Source organism: Astatotilapia calliptera, chromosome 22, assembly GCF_900246225.1.
Source record: "Astatotilapia calliptera chromosome 22, fAstCal1.2, whole genome shotgun sequence".
In the NCBI taxonomy this organism is placed as follows: domain Eukaryota; kingdom Metazoa; phylum Chordata; class Actinopteri; order Cichliformes; family Cichlidae; genus Astatotilapia; species Astatotilapia calliptera.
The window spans coordinates 2,221,906-2,234,186 of record NC_039322.1 but is presented as its reverse complement, the minus strand read 5'-3'; the positions used below and the strand labels follow the sequence as shown (position 1 = coordinate 2,234,186).

At 42.9% G+C, this 12,281-nt stretch overlaps 1 protein-coding gene across 3 annotated transcripts in view; it reads right to left on the bottom strand.

Annotated features, from left to right (window-relative positions):
• carmil1 (capping protein regulator and myosin 1 linker 1) overlaps window positions 1-11,265 on the bottom strand; it is a 31,485-nt gene extending 20,220 nt beyond the window's left edge. Inside the window, exons 1-3 of one of the 3 annotated variants that reach the window (XM_026155820.1) lie at window positions 11,217-11,265; window positions 4,810-4,907; window positions 1,321-1,371 (exon numbers count right to left, since the gene is read on the bottom strand). In XM_026155820.1, the coding sequence (XP_026011605.1) occupies window positions 1,321-1,371; window positions 4,810-4,907; window positions 11,217-11,250 (183 nt within the window). In that variant the 5' untranslated portion in view covers window positions 11,251-11,265. Of the gene's footprint in view, window positions 1-1,320; window positions 1,372-4,809; window positions 4,908-10,864 lie in introns of all 3 variants that reach the window. The other 2 variants (XM_026155819.1, XM_026155818.1) reach the window with 2 other exon arrangements.
• Window positions 11,266-12,281: the final 1,016 nt, after the last annotated feature.

Genomic DNA, 12,281 nt, shown 5'->3' with positions numbered 1-12,281 from the left:
CGTATATGACTGAGATTTCCATGATTATGTGCCATATTTCCAACATATACATCGTTTCTGGGGTCACGATTCTGTGTTTGACATTCTGGAGCCAAACAGCCATTTAGTTTTAGTTTGAGCAAAGTCCCAGGACTCAGTTTCACTTTGAATCAGACTTTATGTCTCTGTCTGGCCTGGTTCACACACTCATTGCTAAGAAGCCCCCAAAAAAGAAAAAAAAAACCCTCGAGAGTCACCAGGGAGCAATGAAAATAGATGCTACCAAAAAGGAAGCATCGTGGAAACTGTGTTTAACCACAGACCTACTTCTCTTTTTTAATTATACAGAACTGTGATGAGCCGGAAGTTCTAAAAACAGTTTATTAAACTTAAAACGAGGAAACACAAAGATTCAGGATTCAGCTGAAAATGGGTTTTGGGATAGAGTACGGGGGGTTTTCCTTAGTTTTACGTCACGTTTGCTCTTCCGTATCGTGCCCAGGCAGCCTAAAAATAAAGCAGCGTAAACATTTCACGATCCTTCGTATCTTTCTCAGTCTGAAGAGTTCAAGAAAATAGTTCAATCTTTACTTTTCTGCTCTTTCCAGAATGTTTTTCCTCTCCGTTCCTGCCTCTCGCCCTCTAGGTTGAACTTTTCTTCCTGTCACTGTTTTTCTTTCCCACAGGCTGATTTCTCACAGCTGCATTGTGGGTAAAACTATCAAATGTCTCCATATGGTGCTGAGATCTGCTCAACTGTGTAGAGAGGCACATGCAGGAAACAGCGAGCGAACGGGGAGAAGAGACGCGACAATTCAGACATACGGAGAAATCAAGAAAAAATGTGGGTTTGTAACGTTCAATATGACCAATAAAAACCATGAGCACATGCATGAAAGGTAATGTGTTTTATCAGGGAACCATAGTGTTTATGCAGGGGACTTTTCTGAATGTTAACCTGTGCTGGAGCTGTCCGGGATGAAAAGGAGGATAATTAGCAAACATGGAAGCCCGGCAAATCATGTGATCAAAACACCCCAGAGTATAATAGTTAAACACATCCTGTTAACACACAGCCAAGTGCCCAAAAACAAAGGTGTGTTTGGAGGTAATGTCTGACTAATAACAAACATAGCTGTACTTTGTGATGAAATACAGATTAATACAGTCTGTAGTCACGCTCGGGGCGAGGCTGCCCTCCAGTCAAAACGCTCTCTGTGACAGTGGCCGATCCAACGGGCTGACATTCAGCCGGTACAAGCGTGTTAAAGACTGCGACTTAGCACAAAACACAAAGACAAAGATTGAAATAAAAAGTGTGAGATGAACGGGGTCACTAACCTTAGAGGGGACTCGTGCTGTGAGCAGAAAGGCTCGATGTGAAGCCAAAGCCTGAGGACAAAGACAGACAACGGTCAACAGATGAGGATGAAGAAACTGAGTTTTTGCTTTCTGACATGAATGAAAACATGTGGAAGTACTTAGTCAGTACTTAGCTTTACAACTTCCTTTAAGACTTTTCTTTTTAAATGAATGAACGCTCAGTGCTTTGGACTACACATTTAACCACACATCCATACGGTTATTCTACACGCTCTACAGTCATCTACCACACAGCCAGCAACTGTTCAACCTAAATCCTGGGGTCTGACTGTGGACAGCGAGGACATCTGTGCGCCCGCCTGCTTTAGCGACCACGTGGACTCATCTGCACTACAGTGTACGCATCCACCCAAAGAACAGCTTGGCCACTGAGTTTCCAGCTGTCTGTCATGGAGTACAATCAGCGCCCAACAAGAAATCACCCTTAAATAAAACAGGCAAAAAAGGGTTTTCATGCATCAATAATAATAATAATAACAATCATAATAACAACAAGAAGAAAAAATGAAAAAGAATTCAAATGGACTCCCTGCGGTTGGAAGAGCAATTTAGAAACTGTAATTGTGGCGTTGACGATGTTACACATGAAAAACTAAATAAATAGAATAAAGGAAATTTAGCCATTTTCAGTCTAAATGTGAGCAGCAGTCCCTCTGGGCCTTTGGTCCCAACAGCTTTGTGTATTCTCCCTCGCAGAGAAGCTGGCAGCAGCGCCGGCTTCTGGAGAGGTTTTTAGCCCAGTGGGATAATAATACACATTATCTTTCACCACGTGTTGAACCTCAATCCTGGCGGGGAGCAAGTGCGCATTACGGCTGCTTGCTCGGCCTTAGCCAGACTCCTACAGACAAAATTAGCGACTTATTTTTGAGATGTTTGATGAATTATGGTGTGAAATGGTGGGGATGTAAATGGTCCTTGTAATCACACTTTCACTGCAACGATTTTATAGGAAACAAAGTGGGGCAGTGAAAGCGAGCTGTACGCCACAGGAGGCCGAGCCAGCTGAGGCGCCTACAGTTTAGTGAGGTCACTCCAGGTTACATCTGAGGCGAGCCAAGAAGATACGACTGTCTCAGACGATGGACCGAGGGGCGGGCCTGTTTCAGGTCGTTCTGCAGACGAGCTGCAGTGAGCAGGTGAGTAAGTCCACGTAAGCAGACTAGGGAAGAGAAATCAGATGCAAAGCGTCTGAACCAGAGTGCATCAAAGTGCTGTCGAAGCCTGCAGGTTCATCCTGAGCTTTTATCTTTAACAGTCTTTAAGATATTCATGTTCAAACGCTGCCTTTTGTGCGAAAGGCACAAAAAATATTTGAAAAAATCTATTAATTGAGATGAAATGATCAATTTTTAGTTGTAACAAATAAAATAATCTGCACACAAACTGGTGTCGTGTGGATATGGAGGGCACATTTAGATGGTCACCAGCACTCAGTCCTGAGACCCAAATATTACAAATAGATAAAATTATAATCTGTAGCTTTTGTGTGTCAGCTCAGACACGTTTCCTTCATAGTTTGGAGTCAGTGACGATTGAAGTGGGTGCAAAAGACATCGACAGTGTGAACGCTCAGCTGTAGTGGTTTCACAAAGGTAAACTACAGACCCACATCTTCACAAACAAACTCATTCCTGGTGTTGACATGCAGGACGCAGACACACATTCATGTTCACTGGGTTGGAGTTCAGGAGAAAAATGTGTTTTTTACTTTAATTTCCACAAATGAAAAGAAACCCAGCAGGACGCTTTATCGCGAAACACTGAGCACGCTGGCTCATTTCAAGAAGTTATAGCTATAGGGTAGAACTGCTGATATACAGCTGTGGAATGTGTGTGTCCCAACACCCTGTGGCTGTGAGTGGGTTGCTTCAGTCAAGTCCTGACAGGAGCTGCAGAGCCGTGGTATGTGGCCAAAGGAAAACACAAGTGTGTTAAAGACGTAAAAAAATGAACTGAGCTTGAAGGCACTTCCTGAGCTGAGCGGACGAGCTTTAAGCAGAAGTGGTGATACTCATTTGTCTGTTCTTATTCCCACACTCACACAAACCTGCAGTTAGGTGAAACCAGATAGCCCGGTAACACCCACCTATCCCTGCGCTGCGTCTTCCAACAGTTCATAAGAGTTTTACTTTTGCTGCATCATATTTGCAGCAACATCACCAAACAAAAAGTTCCAACAATCAGTCCTCATTTCTGCACCACTTCCTCATTTCAGGACTTCCCCAGTATGTGTGGAAATTCTTCCATGATTCCTACACAAAAGAACACAAAGAAAAGGAAAACGGCGCTCGTACAAATGAGGCTTGCAGGTAAAAAACCCCCTGAGTGGTTAAACTGTAAATATCAGCCCGTCATCTTAGCACAGCTTGTTCAATCAAAACAAAGTTCATCATAACGATATTTTGCTTTCAACTTGGTGCCAAACGTTTGAGGTATTTCCTTTCCTGTTTCTGCACGACAATGTCGCCACTCACGAAGCCGTGTCCATAAGGAGGTGCTTTCCAGCCTGGCATGAAACAGCAGCACCACAGAGCTCTGATATCAAGCTCTACCAGCCCCTCTTCAACTTCGACCATGAGGCCCACTTCACAACGTCCACCCTGCAATTAAGCAACTTAAGCAACATTCCTTCTTTTGTTTGCTCCGACATTGCTAATCAAAACAAAAGTTTCAGAATGGCTGCTCATTTTGAAAACAGGGGAAAAGCTGTGCATCAGTTTTTACACTTTTTAAAGATTGTAGAGCTGCAGAGAAACTGAACCCAAACAAGGAAGCACTCCCAACGTGACTCAGAGCAGCAGCAGCTCCCGGCGGACGAGCTGCTGCTGCTGCAAACAAAATATTTAACAACCGCACACGAGCTGACGAGAAAACCTCACAATATCAGAACCAAGACTGCTGATAGAAGTTTCATTTTAAAGGTGCGGGTTGTTCTGTTGTGATATATAAACACTCAAACATTCAAAAAAAATGGCACCGATCCTTCCTCGCTGGTCTTCATCAGTCACCGGCTGCTGCTAATCTACAGTCGCGTCGAGGCAACTAAAAAACCAAAATGACCACAAAAACACTGCCTGTGCAGCGCTCCTCGCACGACATCTGGAGTATTTGAGAGCACCCTTTTGTATTTTGCCTATTCAAATAAATACTGAGTAAGCATTGAGATGAGAAGAAGATGAATTCCTACAGACATACAAACTGCTGCGTGTGGCGATAAACTGTCAGCCTGCACTTCCTGCTTCATCACCTTCCCGCTCCAGCAACATGCCCACACACACACACTCAGCTTACTGTGTTTTCCAGGGTTAAGAGCAGTGACACTTCCTGCTTCCCACCCATCACATATAACATTCCTGATGCCAAAAAGGGCACAAAAACAAAAGTTTAACAACAACTGTGAGTACACATGGTTACAGTAAAAAGCACTAAACAGCTGTCACTTACCAGCACTCTGTTTTCCACCTTGTCACCTTTGACCTCCAGCTGGACTTTCTGCCTCAGGGTCAGCTTCACCCTGCGCCCCACTGCCTCCCGCACACTCTCTACAAACACACAAAAACTCACGACAATTGACACCAGAACAGCTGGAGGGATCACAGGTTACACAACAATAGGAGGATGGGAGATTTGGTGGCCTGCAGATGCTTTCAGGTCAGATTAACACGTCTCGTTTACTAATGAAGAATTGTGTTCTGAGATGGTCTTAAAACATAAAGAAATAATTAAAAGAAAAAAAACCTATAAAGTAAAAATAAATAAATAAAAACAAAACCACAACAACAACAGAAACAACATAACAATAGAAACAAAAACAAAGCAAACCATAACAAAAGGGAAGGACAGATACACAAATCAAGTTAGAGTTTCAGGCTGTTAAGTCCACATGGATCACATCACCAATAATTTGACTCAACAGATTTATTACCTTTTCCCAAAAGATTTTCACATGTGGACACTCCCATATACAGTGAAATATATTGTCTTGTTAACCATTTATATTGAAGTAGTCGAGATTGCACATTAATTGTCTGACTCTGGGCCAAGGAGCGTGATTTATACCACTCATCATCAGATATGTTCATTTGCAAATCCTTCCTCCAAGCCTCTAAAACAGACTGTGTTGATTCTTTGGAATTTTCCATAAATAATTTGTACAATGCAGAAACTCGGCCTCGCCCATTTAGATGCTTTATAACTGTGCTCTCTAGAGAGGAGGAGGTGGAGATTTCTAAGCTGTCACCTTGTGTGGTTAAGATAAAATTTCTTAATTGAAGAAATTTTAAAAAATGTTTGACAGGAATAGAAAAAGTACTTCCAAGTTGTTCAAAAGACATAAGAGTATTATTCCTAAATATATCAGACACTTTTCTTATACCTTGATCGAACCAAAATTTAAAACCTGCATCCGCCCTACCAGGAGGAAAGCTGTTATTTCCAAATGTCAGAGTAAACCGAGACAGTTGTAACATTTCTCCCAAGTAGTTATGTGTTTCTAACCAGATCATTATAGTGTTTTTAAAAAGGGGTTCTTAGTTTGCTTATTTAGTGTTTTTTTATTTTTTTCTTTAGCTCACGGTGCACCATGTAAAACTGTTTAAAACCAATAAATAAATGTTTAAAAAAAAAAAAACGTCTTTATGCTGCAAACTGAGTTGTGGTTTGCAATCACTAAAACACAAATTATGTGTCAACCTGCATCTTGTTGTCTCTCTACAGGAGAGAGCAGACAAAAGTTAATGAGCTGCAGAGGGAAACATGAGTGATGGAAGGCTGCACCGCGAACACAACACCAAACATTTCACAGCCTGTAGCTATCATTTTTTTTATGCACGCAGAAAAAAGAATCAATCACTTAGAACGTGTTTTTATTTACGAGGGTTTAGTGTCGACAGGCTGAGTGTAAATGCAGAGTGTCCGTTTCTTTACGAGAAACTCATCCTTCACTGAACTGGAAGGAGGTTCTGCAGCATCCGGTCCCGTACCAGCAGACTGAGAGACAGCTTTTTCCATCAGGCCATCAGACTGCTGAACACGTCATAGACACCTCAGCTTCACTACTGGAACTTCAACATTATGCACTCCGTACTGTATATAAATGCCACTTGTTTTGCACATATTCAACTCTGTATATTTTATATATTTTATTATTATTATTATTATTTTATTTTATTTTTTTACTATTTAATTTGTAAAAATGTGTATACACACACACACACACACACACACACACACGTAGGAAAATATTTAGTATACACATCCAGAAATGCATACACTATTATATATTGTACATATATTTATTAGTTTCAGGTTGGCCATTCTTGTATTTTGCTCGTTTGTGTTGTTGTGTTTGCACATCTCTGTTGCTTGTGGGGCTCGCACACAAGAATTTCACTCGCATGTGCTGTGCCAGTGTGCCTGCACATGTGATGTGACAATAAAAAGTGATTTGATTTGATTTGATTTGACTTCCAGATTATCATGCAAATGATTTCATTTGTTTAAGAAGCTGCATGATGTTCATGATGAACATCGAGTTTCTCCACAGTACAAAGAGCGAGAATAGAAACGTTAGAAATGAAGCTCTCTGTTAAACAACTATGTCTACATAAAGGAATCACATAGAAAGCTTTCACCTTTGCTTCCTATTATGAATACTGAACGACGAGGTCGCCAACGCAGCTGTGCTGGAGCAGGACGGTTCCCTGAGCATCAATCTCTTGCTTTGTCAGCATCGAAGGAGACGGGCGGGCCATGCGCACCAAAAGAAGGACAAATCACACCAAATGATATTTTGTATGGCCGGCTCAAAGAGGTCACTAATACGTACGTAAGACCGATGAATGCCTTCTAGAATTTAGACTAGCATTACAAGATGGATTCTAGAGGTTTGTGCTGAGAAAGGATGGATTTAAGCCAGTCAGCAGTTCCTGTCTGCATACACATGAGGCCGGGCACTGTCGAGGACCAGGAGGAACCCAGGACCCAGTGTTCCAGTGTAGGGTCTGACATCCCAGTACCTGAAGGCAATCAGGCTGCTGTTGGCTAGCCTGAAAAGGGTTATGTGTCCCTGTGAGAAGCACAGGGCACCACTGGTGGACCTGCCAATTCTGGTCTTGTATTCTAAATGCCAACTGCGCTCTATGGTGCCAGATAGTGAGCATAGGGTCCCCAATAGGCCCTCAGGCCACCCTGGTGAAGCCTGTTTCTGATTGTTTGGTGAGAAACATTCACACCAGTAGCCTGATGGAGGTCATTTTGTAGCTCTGGCAGCGCTCAGACTGTTCCTGCAAGCTCACTCATAAGTCCTCCTGATGGACTAAGGGTCTTCTACAGCCTTGTTCAGCTCTCTGGAGTAACTGCATGTCTCCTGGAATTTCCTCCAGGCTCTTGAGACTGTGCTGAGACAAACCTTCAGGACGGTGCATCAGGACTACCCGTGCAACATTGTAGGGTCCAGGTATCGGCTCATGCTACCTGTAGTGACACTGACTCTAACCAAATGCAACACTACAGGAAAAACAGTCTGAAAAAATAAGTAGGGAAAAACGTCAGTGGCATCCAGCTGTGATAATATGAACGTGTTTGGGGATGTCTCATCGTTGCCCCTCTAGTGCACCAGTTGTTCGTTTCATTAACAACCTCCTCTGCTATTTAACTGAGCAGATCGCTCTCCGAGAAGTTTGACTGACCTAATGCTGATCAAAAACGGTTCCTTTCATTTATGTGCAGTGCACGTTGGTTGGTGGCACTTCTGTGGAGAAAAATCCAGTCAAAGCTTTTCCACATCCATTATAACTTGGAGCTTCCTGTAATCAGAACATACAAGAACTCGAAGGACTTGCTTTTCACCAGAAATATTTATTTTACTCCTTAGTTATTCCCTCTCAGTGCTGTTTTACCGAGTGTGACTGCCTTACATCTTATTTGCTCACAGCATGCACCACATCTGATCTCCCTGATGGAACCAGTAGTGGTTTGTTAATGGTTTACCCGTAAAGTCTGTATGTTGTTTTAGTATTGGTGTGGAAGTCCAGGGACACGAAGAAAGAATGAGGGTGAAGAAGCTGGAATGCAGAGAGGGAAGCATCGGGTAAAAGACAAGGGTGAGACGAGGAGAAACGAGCGGCGCTGTGCTGTGTGCAGGAGTCTTAATAAGTCAAAAAGCACGGGTCCGCCTTCATGCTGTCCTCCACCCAGACACATAATGAGGTCATGAGGAGGATCAAAACATTAGAGCATGAAGCAGCGTGGAGGCTGATCAGAAACACATGTCCAACCCGCTCCTATAAAAAACACGTTCCACTTCCCAGCAGACTAATTAGTGTAGAGTAACAACCTGCGACATGCCGAATCTAAACAAACGTCTGCTCTCACTCTCCAGTTACACTTCACACTGGCAGAAATTCAGTCTTTACTATTTTCTGAAAGTCCATTAAATGCTGTGCAGACGGCTTCATCCTTTATACAATTAATTCTTCCAGATTCTCATTTATGATTTGAGAGGCTCGAGACTCGTTTTGTCTTTGACTTAAATCACAGTTCCTGCTTTGAACCTGAACTGTTGGTTGTGACTTCTTTACACAGCCAGAAGTTATAAGACAGCACAAGCTCACATTTAGAGACATCGAAGCTATGGACACAGGTGCTGGCTCTGCACGTCACGCCTACAGGAGGCTGGGCTGTAGAAGCTCATGCCACGAAGCTCCCGGTGCACAGTTTTTGTGCTGATGTTAATGCTGATGAGTCAGCAGAGTCCTGGTGACGTTTATGCTCTATGCACCTCAGCGACCTCGCTCTGTAACTTTACATGACCTTTGTGGCTCCTAAACCCTTCTGGTTTGCAATAATGCCAGCTGATTATAGAATATCTAGCAGTGAAGAGATTCCACAAGCTGACTTGTTGCCACTTTAACAGGACTTGTACTGTAACATGTCCTAGTACAGCTCTTTAAAATAACCTGTGGGAATGGGAGTATAACAACACCTGAATATAAAGACAAAGCTGCCTAACCTGATACTTTTTGGTGTATTTTTGGCCACTTCTTAAATAAAAGTCTGGCAGTCTCTCTTTGACAGCAATGCTTTTAATCTCTACCAACTTTTGAGGGATAAATGTGGCTCTGAAATGCTGAGCTACTGGCATTTTGGGGTATTAGATGGACTCTGTCTACTTTCATATGGGTTCTAGTTATTTATTTGTAAAATTGACTGCTTAAAAATTAGACAAGAAATGAATGGGTGTCCGTATACTTGCTGAACTTTCTCACACAGCTTTTGGCATGTAATCACCCAGCATCTGATCCTCCTCACTTTTCATTAGTTCAGTCTCTGTGCACACAAAGGTCAGGCCTAACGAGCGCTGCCGATAAGCTTTTTTCCCCTCCTAGTTTTAAATTACTGACGATGAGCAGCATCAGGTCAGCCCGTCCTGTTAAAACCAACAGCAGGGCTGCCTACAAAAAGCCCCATTCATCGGTCAGCGCAGATATACAGTGTGAGACTGGTCTGCAGACACCGTAACAGAGAGCACGGGGTAGTGAGTCAGCTTCATCACGCAGTATCTGAGTCTGCTAATGGTGAGCTAATAAATAGAAAGACCTCATGGTTTTTCAAGCTTTTCCTTAATCGGCCTCTCCACCCTCACGGCCCACCGCTGTCTCTAAAACTGTCAGTAAGTAAGACACTGGTTCTAAAATAGGTTGCAGGTGGCTTCAGTCCAACATCAGCCTGCAGAAGTCAATGTAGGTCAAACACATGGACCTGCAGCTGTCTGGCTGTATCAGCAAGGTGTTTTATTTCAGTTCAGGCTACTCTCTCCAGCTAAATGCAGTGATTTACACTTCTTTTTTGACACTCAGTCATCCAGGCAGTCTGTGTTGATAATATCCCACAATCCAAAGGAATTTCACAGACACACCCCTCTCCCCCACTTCAGATAAGGAAGTGGCAGCAGAGGAGAGACTCTCAGGTAGCCAGCCAAAGCCCCAGGGCATGAAAATGACTTTTTTATTTTTACAGAAATGGACAAATGAAAACCAGAGATTATTTCACCTGTTAATAAAAGGCCCAATCAGTGTGATCCAGTACTAGCAGGACAGTGTAGCTGTTGTTTACTGAAGTTAGTGTGTTTTAATATGAGCTTGTTGCCTTCAGTTGAATCACGTTATTCTTTCCAAAACACTGGCCCAGAATTGTAGTAAACACTCGTATATTTAGAAAACTTCAACTTCTATGTAACTTCTGAGAGTCTCAAAGTGACTCGCAGTGATTTCAAAAGCGAGTAAAAACACAACGTCACCGCTATCAGACCAATGCGTTAAGTTTTACATGGCGCTGTTCCCTTTAAACCATTGCAGCTAAAAGACGTCTGAGCCAGCTGAGCCACGTCAAAACAGTTCGACGAACTCCGAACTTTTTATTTTATTTTGAGGGCAATAACAGCGCAGCGCACGCGTCGGTCAGCTGGCGTAAACACGAATCCCCGCTATCGTAACCTTACCGAACAGTTCGTTAGGGAAATCCGTTGTTTCCTCAGACATGATTGTGCCGGAGTAAACACCTAAGAGGAATCCGCTGGAGAGTTCAGGAGAAGCGGGCAGACCCGAGAAGAAAGGCGGCTGCTGTGCGGAACTTCCACCGATGGAAGCGGCGAGTAATGCGGTAAAGGTGTAGTCCCGTTTTCTTCCCTTATCTTTGGCTACCTGTCGCCACCCTGCTTTCCTAATTGCAACTGTCTTCATCCATTCCTACATGCCTACACACACTCTGACTTTACGTCTGCATTACTGCGGCTGAAGGAAACCCGGAGGAGTTTAAAAATGGATTAAAAGTAGTTTCAGTTTGAAAAGTACCCGAAAGTGGCGTGTGTGTGTGAAAACAACTCATGCGGACGCACTTCTTCACACACTCCAGTCAGCCCTTCTTTCCAGCAGGATTCCCCTTGCTGCGAAAAATGGGAGACTGGGGACACCTGGCGTCCAGTTGCTGCTGCACAGTCGCTTTCTTTAACTTCACCAGTCTAAACGAAATAATAATAATAAAAAGACAGACGATACCTGCAAGTCCCTCAGGCTGCACAGGTAGTACAGCTGCTCTAGGATGGCACATATTAGTGACATTGTTAGTTTTATTTTCATGAACAGTGGAGCTGTACACAGCCGTGTACCAGTATATGCACTGACTGGTACACCAGTTACAGTCTGAGCAGTGAAGAGGCGACACCAGTCCATACATAAGATGTTAAATGGACTGATGTTATACAACACTTGCCTCATTCACCTGTGCACACAAATAGTTTTTCAGAGCTTTTTCGACACAGGTGCTTTCTACCTTCACAGTCATTCATACGCCGATGATACCGAGCAGCTCTGCAGGGTTAGTATCAGGCTGGACACCTGCTCTGCCTCCTGAGATACAGCCACCCTAAGAGAAGATTGTGTTGAAGGCCTTCAATCCTTCAAGACAACACGCACGCACACACAAAACAAATTTTCTGCAAAAAATAGCAGGGCTTCAAAATCCCAAGAGCAGCAGTCGGATCATTTTAGACGGTTTTAATTCAGACAGAGATTTTGCAAATGCCTTGAATATGTTCTTCTGATTTTAGCAAGAATATTTTGGAACAGAAACAGAAAGATACTCAGCACTTTATCATTAAACTCAGAGATATCCAAAAGGCCTTTCATGCATTTAACGTGAAGACGAGCCAGGGTCCTGATAACACTAGTGGCTGGCTGATTAAATCTTGTTCTAAAGAACTCAGTCGAATATTTCAGGTTATTCTTAATCAATCCTTTCCTCACTTTGGAAAGAACTGTCGTGGTTTGTTAGGTTTATATGGTTGATTGTCATTTATGCTTAGAAATATTTACTCATATATGCTTAGTTTTATAATCAATTGCATATTGATAGAGGTT